The sequence below is a fragment of the Setaria viridis genome, chromosome 7 (assembly GCF_005286985.2).
Source record: "Setaria viridis chromosome 7, Setaria_viridis_v4.0, whole genome shotgun sequence".
In the NCBI taxonomy this organism is placed as follows: Eukaryota; Viridiplantae; Streptophyta; class Magnoliopsida; order Poales; family Poaceae; genus Setaria; species Setaria viridis.
Genome location: NC_048269.2, coordinates 22,563,418 through 22,577,076, shown reverse-complemented (window position 1 = coordinate 22,577,076; position 13,659 = coordinate 22,563,418). Strand labels below are relative to the sequence as shown.

Here is a 13,659-nt window from a genome sequence, read left to right as displayed (position 1 = left end):
TTTGGCGAATGGGGCAGACAAGCATCAAGTCCCTTAGTAATTGATAATCTTCTATTTCTTTGCTTTGTACAGGCTAGAGCATACATTCTCGGGAAGAGCCGAAGAGGCTACTGACCTGGTGGGGAGGCCTGTTTTACCTCAGCTCAGGTGCTCACTTCCACCTTCAGTGAATGCAGGAATGCCTGACCTTTTTTACTGGAGTATACATTTTAAAGATTCAATCTAACATTATTGTAGCGAATATCACCTTCTCAGTACAAATGGTGGTGGATGAAGTTCCCTGACTGAAACATTGTTTGCTGGGAATATTAGGCTTCAACCATGAAAAGCAACAAGGGAGTTTCTTGACACTTGTTCGTTGTCTGCCCCCAACATAATAATTTCTTTCTTCATTGGTAATGGGCTTCTACTAAGATGCTTGGGAAGCAAATTAGTGGTACAGCTGTGCGGTTTATTTCAGTGCATGCCGACATCTAGAACTCAGAATCAAGTCTTGTTCATCCTCCAAAGATTGTAAAATAGTGCTTTTCAGATAATGATGACAAGGTGTATTATTCTGGTATATCTATTCTTATATGTCAAATCTTTCTATCTAAACCTATCTCTCCATGGTTGTTTCTGTCCTTTTATTTCAGCCCAGAGAAATCTAGTAATGTTATTTAAACATGTAAGTTCTGTTTTTTAGTTGCCAGAAAAAATGAAACTAAATGTATTTTGCTTATCAATTATGCTGATTAATTCCCTCGTCTGCGGAAATTATGATTTATAGTCACCTGAGTAACATGGACAATAGACATTTTACTCTCATAGTATCACTACTGCACTTTTACTTCACTAGGGTAACAGTCCTGACTGAAACCACCATAGCACCCTGGAAGATTCACTTGGAGCATCTCTGATGCTCCTATGGCACTTCCTGAGAGGTAGTGCGGATTGTAACGTAGAAGTTATTGCAGCATATGTTGCTAGTAAAATTTCTACGCAAATTCAATCTTACTCCGTACATCCCTCCTAGTTTTTCTGATGGAATATGATCTCTTGACGGTCAGCTCTTAGTGTAGCTTCTGAACAGCTCTCACAGAGGCACATTGGCTCTTTGGCCTATCTGTCGAGACTCCATGCTGTCCTTCCAGCTTTCTGATAGAATATGATTTGCAAAACACAATGTCCTAATCTTTCTATCATAACAAGAATATGTCTGCGGATTTGATGGGCTTGAGATAAAGAGGGGGCGGAAAGTGGGGAAATAGATAAGGTTTTACTACATTTGTTCTTGCATAATAGGGAGGGTCCCTGGAATCTCATCTTATTCCTGTGATTTACACCATATGTTCCATGGCAACCGCCCCCCCTTCTGATGTCGTGTTCCCACTTGCAGAATACAGGCCTAGGCCTGGCCTTCAGCTGAAGAAGGCTCTCCATCTGTGTCTGGCTGAAAGATCTCATCTGATCAAACGAAGGCGATTCACTATCCACTATCCAGGGCGCTCTTCTTCTCTGGAGGCAGTGCGTGTTCTCCGACCGGTTGATAGGCACGGGGCTTCCGAGAAAGATCCGGAGCAGGAAAGGCACGGAGGCCGGTTACGTGGACGAAGTGAATCGTCAGGTTGAGGGAATCGACGGGTGCCGAACTGTCGCTGGCGTGACAATCTTGACCGGAGAACAGGTGAGCCAGGCGCCATGCCCGTTCACGTGGGAGCATCCCATTCGTCGCTTGACGGATGAGGACTTGCAGGAGCCGTGGTCCTGACGGGTCGCCGTCGCCGGAGACGGACGGGAGGCTCTTTTGAGGCAAGTGAAGTCTCGGCACCCTCCCCAAACCAAATCCCAGGAGGCGGACAGGCGGTGTCATGGAATGGGAAAGGTTCCGCCAGCGGTGGAATGATCCAGACGATCTGGTGTGCTTTCATCCATCCAGTTGGTGAGGGAAATGGGAGCGGATCTGATGTACCCTGTCGCCGGAATTATTGGCACATTGGCAAGAGATAAAGCCGGCGGTGCCTTTTCTCCATTGCACAAACGGGATTGGCTGGTAAACCCAACTTTTATCCACTAGTTGTTCGTGGAGATAGGCTGCTTCAGGCCCTGAGATTAGATGGCGACCTTGGAATGTGGAATCAGCGATGGCAAGTTTGTTTATCTGAGACTGATTTCAGACTCGAGAGCGGACTGGATCCTAAAATGGGGAGAAGCTGATTTGCCGTGCGATCTGAAGAGACCGCTTGATCGGTACTTCGGACAGTGGTCACTGTAGCGTGTGAGGTCAGTACATATACGTTGCGTGGAACAGAGGCTACTGCTCTATCGGAATCTACACCCATCGGTGGACAGGACTTGGAACGGCGTGCAAAACAGTACAGAAGCTGTACTGGGTGCAATCACTTGAGCTCATCCGGTGATACATCACCATGACGCCACTGTCTCATTTACTCCCATATTGCTGGGGAACAATCCAACAATAACAGCATTTTTTTAGACTTGCCATCCTTCACCATCTTATTACCAATTTCAGGATGGAACATGCAATCCCTCCATGCATATTGTTTGTTTCATAGTACCATGCATAATTTACTGGCAAAGTTCAGAATTAACAGCACAAGGACAGAAGTGAAATTTCTCAACAATCATGCATTCTTGTTAAAAGGACGTAAGATTTTTGTTTTGCTGAAAAAAAAATTATGCATTGTCCCGTACACGTAATATGTGGGCTTCATGCTCAAAATTAAGGGCCTGTTTGGCTCCAGGGTGTTAAAGTTTAATACCCGTCACATCGGATGTTTGATGTTTATGACGGATGTTTGATGTTTAGATGCTAATTAGGAGTATTAAACATAGGTTAATTACAAAACTAATTGCACAGATGGAGTGTAATTCGTGAGACGAATCTATTAAGCCTAATTAGTCCATGATTTGATAATGTGGTGCTACAGTAACCATTTGCTAATGATGGATTAATTAGACTTAATAGATTCATCTCGCGAATTAGTAGAGGGTTCTGCAATTAGTTTTATAACTATCTCATGTTTAGTCCTTCTAATTAGCATCCGAACATCCAATATAACACTGTTAAAGTTTAGCACCTCATATCCAAATATACAAACACGAACAGCATAGATGCGCTGAACAAAGTTCCCGGCAATGTGTCCGTGATTCGTCACTAAGACACTAACAAACAGTCTGATACTCAGCATTGGGGCCAGTAAAGACTAGTCGCTAGTCTGAAATTTCAACGTCGTCATCAATTATAAGGATCATGAGTCAAAAGAGAACAAAAATAGCACCCAGAAATAACACAAACTCGTGACGTGTCCAAAAGTAAATCGTCCATGAGACCTCGGATTTATTCAAAAAGAACAAATCATCACATCTGCACCATGATCAACTTTCTTTCTATGCTCTGCAACTCTCCATGATAACCGTATGAGCCCCACAAGTCTGCTTCACAGCCTTCACAAACCAATGAAAGAAGTGGCAACACTCGACTAATAATTAATCTTCCCTTTTCATAAAATATAAACAGTTCACCAAAATGCATCCAGTAGGCATGAAACAGCACACCAGCAATCCTGGCAGCAAAGGATTCAAACCATCCAGTGGGCAGTGGCATGACGTCGGTCAGAAACTTATGCCATTTAGAGCATCTACTAAAGATACAATGTTTATTGGAAATTACATGTAAGAAAGCACATGTAACAGAATGCCAGAAGCATTCAGATATGATGCGACTACCAATCACTACTTTACCAATTCAAAAGGCAGCGCCCTGGCTAATCAATGGTATGAAGCGCCCTGCATTCCTTAGAATCTCTTCATTTCTTCAGTCACTGCTGCAAATTCATAGCAAAAAGGTTAAAAGGTTCTGTAGGGAAACAAAATTTCTTTCTGGAAAAGCCTTGTGCAACATTTTCCTATGTTTTCATCTAGTGCGCAAAATAATTGATGCAGAATCGAGCCAAAAAAGAAATACCGAATACAATACTCACTTGCCTTAGAATTTAAAAGAAGTCTGGAACATTTTCAAAGTTTCAAATATCAGTGCAACATAAACCAATGAACTGATCTATTATTGGGTTAGGCATTGTGGCAGCATCTAGAAAAGGTGGTGCATTCAAATGCAAACAGTAGCACATACAATATATATGAGCAAATAAATGCAAGGAAGTCAAGGTAATCAGGAAAGAATGTGGCTTGGTATGCTCTGGGTATTTAAAGTGATGCTTCCTGGCATAGGCCACAACTACTCATCAGATGCTTCCTGGATTGATTGGAGAGGCAAAGCTCGAGTACATATATAGGCAAGGAGGTCCTAGTGTTTGGTTTATAGAATCAGCACCAATCAGAGGGGATCCTTGCTTAATCTAAACCATCCATCTATATGTCCCTGGAGAGGGAGGCGCACGACCAGGAAGGCCCAAAGGGCCGGCCATAATATGCACATGCTAACAAGAACCTCTACAAAAGGTAATGTTGAGGCACCGCCACAGCAATCCAATTCAGAATATGCTTAGTCAAAAGAGTAACCTGAAAAGAAACTCTGTTTGCAAAGTTGAAGGGCTAAATACAACTACTGTAAGGGCATTATCTTCACATTATTGAATAAAGAAATACAAAAACAAGCTAGAAGTCTGGAACATGCTGGGAATCAATAAGTATATAAACTGGAAACATAAAAAGAGGCGAAAGATTTTTATGATCTGACAAAAACAGTTTAAATGTTTTGCTATGATAGGATATTATCACATATTAACAATTAAAATAAATAAAGTTTAATTTGAAATAATTCTTACATTTGTACAGTGAAACATCAATGTATTTGAGTATGCCTTTGTAGTTACATAATATCTTTATTGCTCTATCATGAGAGCAGCATTCGAAGGAAGCAGAAGGATGTATTTCGAATTGGTGGATAGAGAATTGTGAAGTATGAACTTCAGAAGTTGCCTTCACTGCACATTGCAGATTTTATGTAACCATCATCTTGGTAACCATTGAGATGATCCTCTGTCGAGGTGAAGATGAACCAGCTAGGCCTATACCATATAAAAAAGAGAAACCTAAAGGATCAAAAAGGAAATGTAAATGACGTGCAGTACTGAAATGACAAGGAATTTGATAATTTGCATTGTATGAGAGCACAAATATGATGATAAGCAGCAAACAGCTTTGTAGATTCACTTCAGTTACGGAGTAAAGTTATTCTTACATGAGTGCAGCTTCACTATGTACAATGTTTTGAAGGTCTTCACCTTATCCTTCAGCATCCAGAAAGGCCATATATGCCCACAAACAGTTTTAAGAATCAATTCAGTCATCATGTACTGCTTCTGAGTCCTCTGTTCTCTTTGCACATTTTCATCCTCGGCTCTTTTTCTCCTAGGTCACCACATCCAACTGCGATCTTCCAATGATCAGAATTGATGGCTCCATGGGGGAATGTTTAGCGTTCAGGTATTTATTTAGAATACTGTTGAAAGAGAACTAAATCATGGGACCAAAATGCCCCATTGAAAATAAGCTCTTAGGAACAATGCTGTCACTTGGAGTAAGACAAGTAAGGCAACACAGCTCTATCCTCCATCAAAAGAGTTGTTGTCCTGCCAGTTTACACCCTGATCCAATAGCCAATATTAGTAACATCCAGAAAGAGAATATGACACACAGCATGAAAATTAAAAGGCAAAAGTAGGTCACAAATTAGTGCGGCTAGAAATGTGATGATGCAATTAATGCCAAACAACAGAAGCTGCTTAAAGTTACACTATTATTTATACAATTTTATTTGGAGCCACAGTGAGGAAAATATGAGGACTACAACTAGGACAGTTATGCCCATATGCTGCATCATCAGGAGCTACCTCTACACCTACAGAAAGCTATTTAAGCAGGCCATTATTATTTATAAGTGAATCCAGTTCGATTTGCTAATGTTAGTCACTTTCATGTGAAGTGAGGTTTGAAACATAAGCTTATCAATAATTGATTGTCGAATATGATACAGGCATATTGAATGAGTCTCTTGTTTGGCATCCCAGATGGCAAAAGTTTTCTGCCATCTTAACTTGTCATGAGGCAAACTAATTGGGAAGGTGTGATTAGACAAACCCAAACAGTCTGGGGGCTCAAATCAATATAATAGAACTTTACGCCTTAATTAGACAAGATGATATTTTCAGGGGGTTAATGTGAACTTTTGCCTAAGAATGAAGAGATTTATTTTGTTGGAGCGGTTTGACGAAGTGGGCTGACCTCATGACATATGCTGTAACACAACTGCAAGGCTTCATTCCACTTATTCACTTTGACTAGACCCTTTATAAGGCAAACAAAGACACTTAGCTCTGGCACAACACCTTTTCTCGCCATTTCACTATATAATTCAAATGCTTCTTCAAGATGAGATGCCAAACAAAGTGCCCGGATTAATGAAGCATACGCAACCTTGCTGGTTATGTTTAGTGATGGTGAGACTTCTATCATCTCTTTATGCAACTCCAAGGCTTTCTCCAGTCTGCCAGCCTTAGAGAAATTATCAATGAGCAACCCATAAACTGGAGCTATTGGCACCGTGCCATGTGACTCCATCTCCTCCAACAATCCAAGAGAAGCAATGAACTTCTTGCTAAAACCTTGAACCGCATAGCTGTATCCTTGCAAATATTTTGGCCAGTAAGTTTGCTTCATTTCAGTGAGCAGTGAATGGGCCTTGTCCAAAAGACCAGCACCACAGCAATGGTTTATCAGTACTCTGTAGGTAACATAGTTAGGAGCACACCCTTTTGTGCTCATTTGTGTAAAAAGCTGAAGGCCTATTTCAACTTTACCAGATTTTCCTAATCCATCTATTAGTGCAGTGTAAGTTACAACATTTGGGCTGCATCCCTTCTTTTCCATCATTGACAGCAGCTTTAAGGCCTTTTCACTTTCACCTATTCTACAAAGTCCATCGATCATAGCTGTGTAAGTGACAACATTAGGAGTGCAAGAACCCTCCAACATCTGAGAGAGAACTTTCATGGCTAGATCAAGCCTTTTGCCCTTAAACATTGCATCAATTAAGGAGGTGTATGTATGCACGGTAGGCAAGTAACCACACTTAGTCATCCTCAGAAATACCTCCTGAGCATTATCAATCTTTCCAACTTTGCAAAATCCATCAATCAAAGCATCATATATAATGTGATTTGGCTCGCACCCAGTCAATGACATAGCATCTAGCAATTCATGAGCATCGACCACTTTGTGCGCCTTACACAAACCATCTATTAGTGCACCATATGTAACAACATTTGGAGCAACGGCATCTGTGTGCTTGCCTTCAAAGTAAAATTCAGATTCTACACTGCCAGAAGTTCCTATCAATTTGGCATAGACTTCACAAGCCTTTTTTATTTCACCTGCCTTACAGAGGCCATCAATTAGAGCGCTGTAGGTGATCGCATTGGGAGGACAGCCAGCATCAACCATTCTGTGAAAGAAGTCACTAGCTTGAGATAGCTGCTTTGCTTTCAGGTAAGCATGAAGCAGTGCAGTGTATGTTACTACATTTGGGGAGCAGCCCACACTCATCATCTCATCATACCAGCTTTGTGCTTGTTCAATGAGACCAGCCTTACAAAAGCTATCAATCAAAATTGTATATGTATAAACATCAGGGTTGACACCGACATTCTTCATCTCTTGGAACAAAAGGAAAGCTTTTTCTACCTTCATAGCCTGACACAAAAAAGCAATCACCTTAGAGTATGTGCTTGTATCAGGTACAAAACCTTTTTTCATCATCACTTTAATGATCTGAAACGCCTTATCAAACTTCCCCACACCACAAAGGCATCGAGCAAAATTGGCAGTGTTAACCTTATTAAGAACGCAACTGGAAGCCAGCATCTCCTCATAAACTTTCTCTGCCAAAGCCAACAATTCAGGGTTCGGCAATTCCTCCCCACCACAGATGCTTCCAATAAAAATATTGTATACGACATAGCCAGGAGGGCAACTACAAGCAGCCATCCTCTTTAAAAGTTTATAAGCATATAGGTAATCCCCGGCATTGCAATAACTATGCACGAGTGAATTAAACAATGAAGGGTTTGGATTACAACCCTCCTTCATCATCATGTTGATTACCCTTTTGCACCAGCCAAGCTGCTTCTTTTTCAAAAATCCAGAGAGCAATGTCCTGTATGTGACGACATTGGGAATGCATGAGTTGCACCGCATCCTGTGGAGGAATGAAATCGCCTCATCAAAAAGGGAGGCTTCCATCAGTCCACTGATCATCTGGGTGCACAACACTGTGTCAAGTTTGAAATCCTCCCTCTCTATCATGTCAAGAGCATCTGAATATCGCCCCTCTTTGCATAGAGCCTGAGCAAAGCACCCAACTGTGAACTTATCCATGCAGAATCCCGATTCAGACATCTCCTTCTGCACCCTGAACCCCATATCCACCTGCCCTGCTGTTGCAAGCACCTGCACCAGAGCGTTGTAGGTCGCACCCAATGGCCTATACCCAAAATCCTTCAGCCTCCCAAGCTCCTCCAATGCCTCGGTCCATGCTCCATGACGGCAGCATTTCCGCACAAGCACATTGAGCAATCTGCCGAGCACCTCACGGTCATCCTCCCCAATCTCCCTCAGCAGCCTCTCAGCGGTCCTAGCACGGTCCTCAAAACTCAGTGCCTCCGCGAGCTCGTCGTAGCAGGCACTGGTGTGGCTGTACCCCACCTGCCGCTCAGCCCAAAGGAAGAACCTGACACAAATCTCCGGGGCGCGCACCAACCGCAGCACGGCGACCACCACGGCATCGGTCAGGTATTCCCGGTACCGCCGCAGGAACCGCTCCGCACTGCCGTCGAAGTCGGTGGCGTAGGCTCTGATCGCCTTGGAGATGAGGACGGCCTCCGGGGGCGGGAGGGCGGCGGCGGGGAGGGGTGGCGTGGGCTCCTTAAGAAAGGCGAGGTCTTTGGCTGAGAGGCGGGATCTGGGGTGCGTCTTGGGGGCCTCGACGAGGCCAAGCAGCTGATCGTCGGGGTCGGCGGCGTGGGACGAGCAGGCGCGGCGCAGGTGGGCGCGAAGGGCTGTCGCCGCCGCCGCGTGGCGGCGGATCATGAGGCGGCGGCGGCGGCGTTCGGGGTGTGTATGGAAAGGGTCCGCAGTAGGGGTGGGGAGGGGAACGGGGAGGCAGCGGTGGCGGCGGAATTTGGAGCTCCGGCCATGGAGGTTTTGGGTGCCGGAGAAGGGGGATAAACCCTAGGGAATGGGAGGGTATTTTGGTAAGACAGTTTGGTGAAACAGTCCTGCAGGTGGGGCCGACATGGCATTGCGAGGCCAGTTGTAGGGCCGGGTCCACCCGCACGCTTAATCCTTGGGTGGTTACAGGGTTTTTTTTGAAAAAAACACTACTTTCTATTTTTCTTCAAATCATTTTTTTCTAAATCCCCTCTCCTCCTTTCATCCCTCCTTTCACGCGTCTTTTACATCTTCCTTGCGATATCCCGCATGCTCTCATACTGTCGCTTCTCAATAGCCCAGCTCAGTAAGATCCGTGGCACCTAGAGGCATCCCAGCGAGCCCCACGGGAGGTAGCCATGAAGTTGGGTGATGACGCACTGCTGTTGTGCCACTCTTGTCCCACCGTTAGAATGTCTCTATCTTGTCATCCTGACTCACTGTAGCTACCTCTGTGCTCGTGTCGTCGTGCGCGTGTAGTTGCGTTGCGTAGCCTGCTATCCGGTGCCCAACGGAACTAGCCGTGGCGCTGGCATGGATACATGCCGTGCACTATCGGACCGTGCTAAGATCTCACGTCCACCATCCACGCTATCGGACCGTGCTAAGATCCCACGTCTCACTTGATAACATGTCGTCCACTATCGGACCGAGAGAAGAGAGAGGAAATGAAAAGAAGGGAAAAGGATAAATATTGATTAGTCCACTAATAGGTGAGCCGCATATGTCGGGATAGATAGAAAGTAGATCCATTGCATGTCAGGGATCCATTGCATGTCAGGTAGATAGAACTAGAAAGTAGATCCATTGAGGCACTCGTTGATATCCTAAAAATGCGAAGGGGATCCCTGTAACTAGAGACACGGGAAAGGGAAAAGGAAATAATTAGAAAATAATGAGTATTTTTTTTACTCAGGAGAACAATGAGGAGGTAGCACTTCCAGCATTTTGTTTAGAAAAGTTTCATTATCTTTTAATTTAAAGCTTTAGGGCTTTAGCCATCAACCCTTTAAAACAAGTGGTGGGAGCTCTGTTATTTTTATTTTTCAGGTATATACTGATAACAAACCACAATGTCTAACACAGATACATATACACGTGAGTATGTCTATTTTTCGGAAGCAACAGGTAAATGAATTATTCTTGTATGGTTTGAGCCTTAGCAAGAAGAGCCGCATACGGCGCCAAGAGTTGCTTCCGCAAGAATCAAAAGAAATATTTTTGCTACTTAAAAAGTACATGAGAAATGCTAGTCGAATACGAATTCCGAATTCCAGATCACGACACATATAATTCAAGCATAGAGTTGTTTTAGCTAAGTTGTGAGACTCTCACGGTAGCACCATGGCGCAATTTCGAGATGGCTTCGCTCCCTTGATTTTTCACCACCACTAGGAGATACGAAAATATGAGGCTACTAGAAGAGCGGCATTGATGCCTTGTACTTAAAATTTCATTGAAAAATATCCAACTTGATACCAAGTACCATTCAATTGTAGAAACCGGATAAATTTGGTCCTTCAGCTGGTTTTAAATTAAAGGTGGTTTGCTGTTTTTGAAAATGATAAAATCCGTACCCATATAAACCAAATAACATAAAAAAGTCTTATCTAATTCTTTTTAAATTATGTAATATGAAACCAGTACCAAATATTCTTAATCTAACAGTTGGTGCTATATTTGAAATTATTAGGATCTTATTTGTTCTCATTCTTGGTATTTTATTGCTTGTAGTCATGCCCATTGTTTGTTTGAATTATCCCTTTTTCTCTACTTTACGTTGATCGCATTAATATAAACTAAAGTAGATATGAGCATTTTTAGTCCGGCCCAGCCCGAGTCCGGTGACTTCTGGCCCGCCCACGCTAGTTGTCGGGCTAGGCGTGGTCAGCCAAAATTAAGCCTGAAAAAAATTGGACCGGCCACAATTAATTTCATTATTTTCAACTAAAAGAAATGGAAGCCTAAGATCGGTCCGAAAACTCGGCCCCACAACATCACAGGACTTTCGCAAACACAAATTTTAGGGTGTCTATATGAGTTCCGGAAGCTTTATAAAGAACTTAACTATAAAGCCCACCACCGCCTAATCACGATTAGACAACCAGGCAGAGCACGGCAGTGAGCAGTGGCAGGAGCCAAAGCTATATAGCAACGGCAGCGTGCGTGCAGAAGGACAGGCCAGTGCCAGGTTCGCTTCTTTCTTTTTGCCTTTTTTCTAATACGGGTTGATTTATTGTTTTTGCTAAATATTTATTACAACATATTAAACTAATAGAGTCACCAATTTAAATTACTAGAGTTAGCACTTAATAAAACTAAGTTCAACAATTCTAATAAACTACTTCAACATTTTGTATGGAAAAGTTGAACACATATATTTAAAATTTTGAACATATATATTCAAAATGTTGATTTCTAAAAAGATTCAAAACATATTTGTTATTTTGTTGCATAAATTATAAATAACATTATGATTCAAACGGACTCTAAAACGCATATATGGTTTGAAAGAAAATTAGAACCAAAGTTCCTAAATCGAAAAGGATTCCATCCGAATTTTGAATCACCGCCCTCCCTCCTTTGCCCAGCCCCACCGCCCGGCCCCCTCCCACCTTCGCTCCTTGCCCGGCCCCGCCGCTCCTCCTTGCCCTTGGCCCCGTCGCTCCTCCTTGCCGCGGTGCTGAGAAAAAGAGAGAGGACAGAGAGGAAGATAGGGAGGAGAGAGGGTAGAGAGGAAGATACGGGAGTGGGTACAGGGGAGATGGATTATAAGGCAGATGGGTGACAGGAGCTCCTTTAGTACCGTTGGTAGCTCCAACCGGTACTAAAGGTCTCCCATTAGTACCGGGTGAAGTCTCCACCCGGTACTAATGTGCCTGAGAACCTTTAGTACCGGGTGGAAGCTCCACCCGGTACTAATGGGTGACTTTAGGGCACATTAGTACCAGGTGAAGCTCCCAACCGGTACTAAAGGGGGTCATAGGAGACTAGCCGTTAGACGTGGTACTAATGCTCACATTAGTACCGGATTAAAAACCAACCGTATTAAGAATTAGGATCAATATTCAGTTTTTCACTAATGTTTGATAATGTGTAATTCCTTATTTGAAACAAGGTCTTGGCAAGAAGGAAAAGAACCGGTGGTTTTGAATCTTGGCAGGCAGGCGTAACGTACTATATGTTCAACCAAGATCTTCAATAACGCAGCTACTTCGAAAGTTCGAATGTTGATCCAACTCTCGTCTCGTGTGACATTTACATACAAAGCTGCCCATGTGCGCGCTCTTTGTTTGGAAATTCTACGTTTTCGTGATCACATGATGAAGAAAACAATGGCCAAGTCCACTTCACATGTGATTGATGCAAGAGGTCGACTTTGGCACACGTGTGATTACCACAACGTCCAGTCGTGTTAACTCTCAACGCACGCAGCTAGGACTAACCGCCGCATAAAATCCGACTCCATTCGCAGTTCCGAAATTTCCTCGCAATGGATCCAAGTCTGATCAAATCGACTGGGAAACATCTGACTACCGTGCACTTCTTCCTTTGAATTGAGGACTGGAAAAAATGGTGACCGACCGGCCAGGTCACGAGAATTTTTTTCCAAACACAATACAAAATGGACGCTCACGTGCATCATCCAAATAAATACACGCACACAGCCGTATCCATATTAGCACAACCAAGACTAAGTTGTGATGTCTCGTTATATATAGATAAGTATATCGCCTACCACTAAAAAGATAATACCGGTTAAATCATAAAATAAATATAAAAATATACAAGCACATGTGCCTAATCAAAAACTCGAACCGGACGGATAGGTTGTATTACGAGAAATCTTACCAATTTAACTATGCTAAGTTCATATGAGATTATTTATTTATGAAGGCGGCTCGTAATTAATTCAGCAAAAGTGGTTGCCAAATTTAGGGAAGGGTTCTCCCGAAAACATCTTTACTAGGGAAAACCAAAGCTGGGCGAAGCCAAAAATGCTTGTTTTACTTGGCCTTAAGTTTATTCTCAATTTCCGTAAAACAAAGAAATCTGGAGACGGTATAATCCCTTGCTATACTCTGATCGACGCTCGGCTGAACAATCGCTCTGCACGACTAATATGTTCAGCGGTCACGTAAAAGCGTCAAAGTATTGTACATGCCACAAGACAATATTGATAAAGCGTCGTCCAAAAACGTCATGCGACTGATGATGACAAGCTTAAAGGGTGTTTGGTTCGAAGAATCACTCTATTCTATTCTCTCCGTTCAAAATTGTAAATCGTTTTGGCTTAACTAAATTTATAGATATTTGTATACACCTAAATGTAGTGTATATCTAGATGCATATAAACATTTATGAACATAGAAAAATCAAAACAATCTATAATTTAAAACGGTAGGAGCAGATAAGGTGGTGCATTGTGAG

At 42.9% G+C, this 13,659-nt stretch overlaps 1 protein-coding gene across 5 annotated transcripts; it reads right to left on the bottom strand.

Annotated features, from left to right (window-relative positions):
* Nucleotides 1–3,483: 3,483 nt before the first annotated feature.
* Nucleotides 3,484–9,252, bottom strand: LOC117864101 (uncharacterized). Of its 5 annotated transcripts, none has more exons than XM_034748107.2 (4): nt 6,247–9,252; nt 5,204–5,609; nt 4,788–5,054; nt 3,484–3,827 (listed from the first exon to the last, which is right to left on the bottom strand). In XM_034748107.2, exons 1-2 carry the CDS (start codon nt 9,106–9,108, stop codon nt 5,568–5,570), a joined length of 2,904 nt encoding a protein of 967 aa, XP_034603998.1. In that variant the 5' UTR covers nt 9,109–9,252; the 3' UTR covers nt 3,484–3,827; nt 4,788–5,054; nt 5,204–5,567. The 5 variants fall into 5 exon arrangements, with proteins under 5 accessions (XP_034603998.1, XP_034603997.1, XP_034603999.1 ...); XM_034748106.2 differs by having other exon boundaries at nt 4,788–5,030; XM_034748108.2 differs by having other exon boundaries at nt 3,484–3,824; nt 4,788–5,030.
* Nucleotides 9,253–13,659: the final 4,407 nt, after the last annotated feature.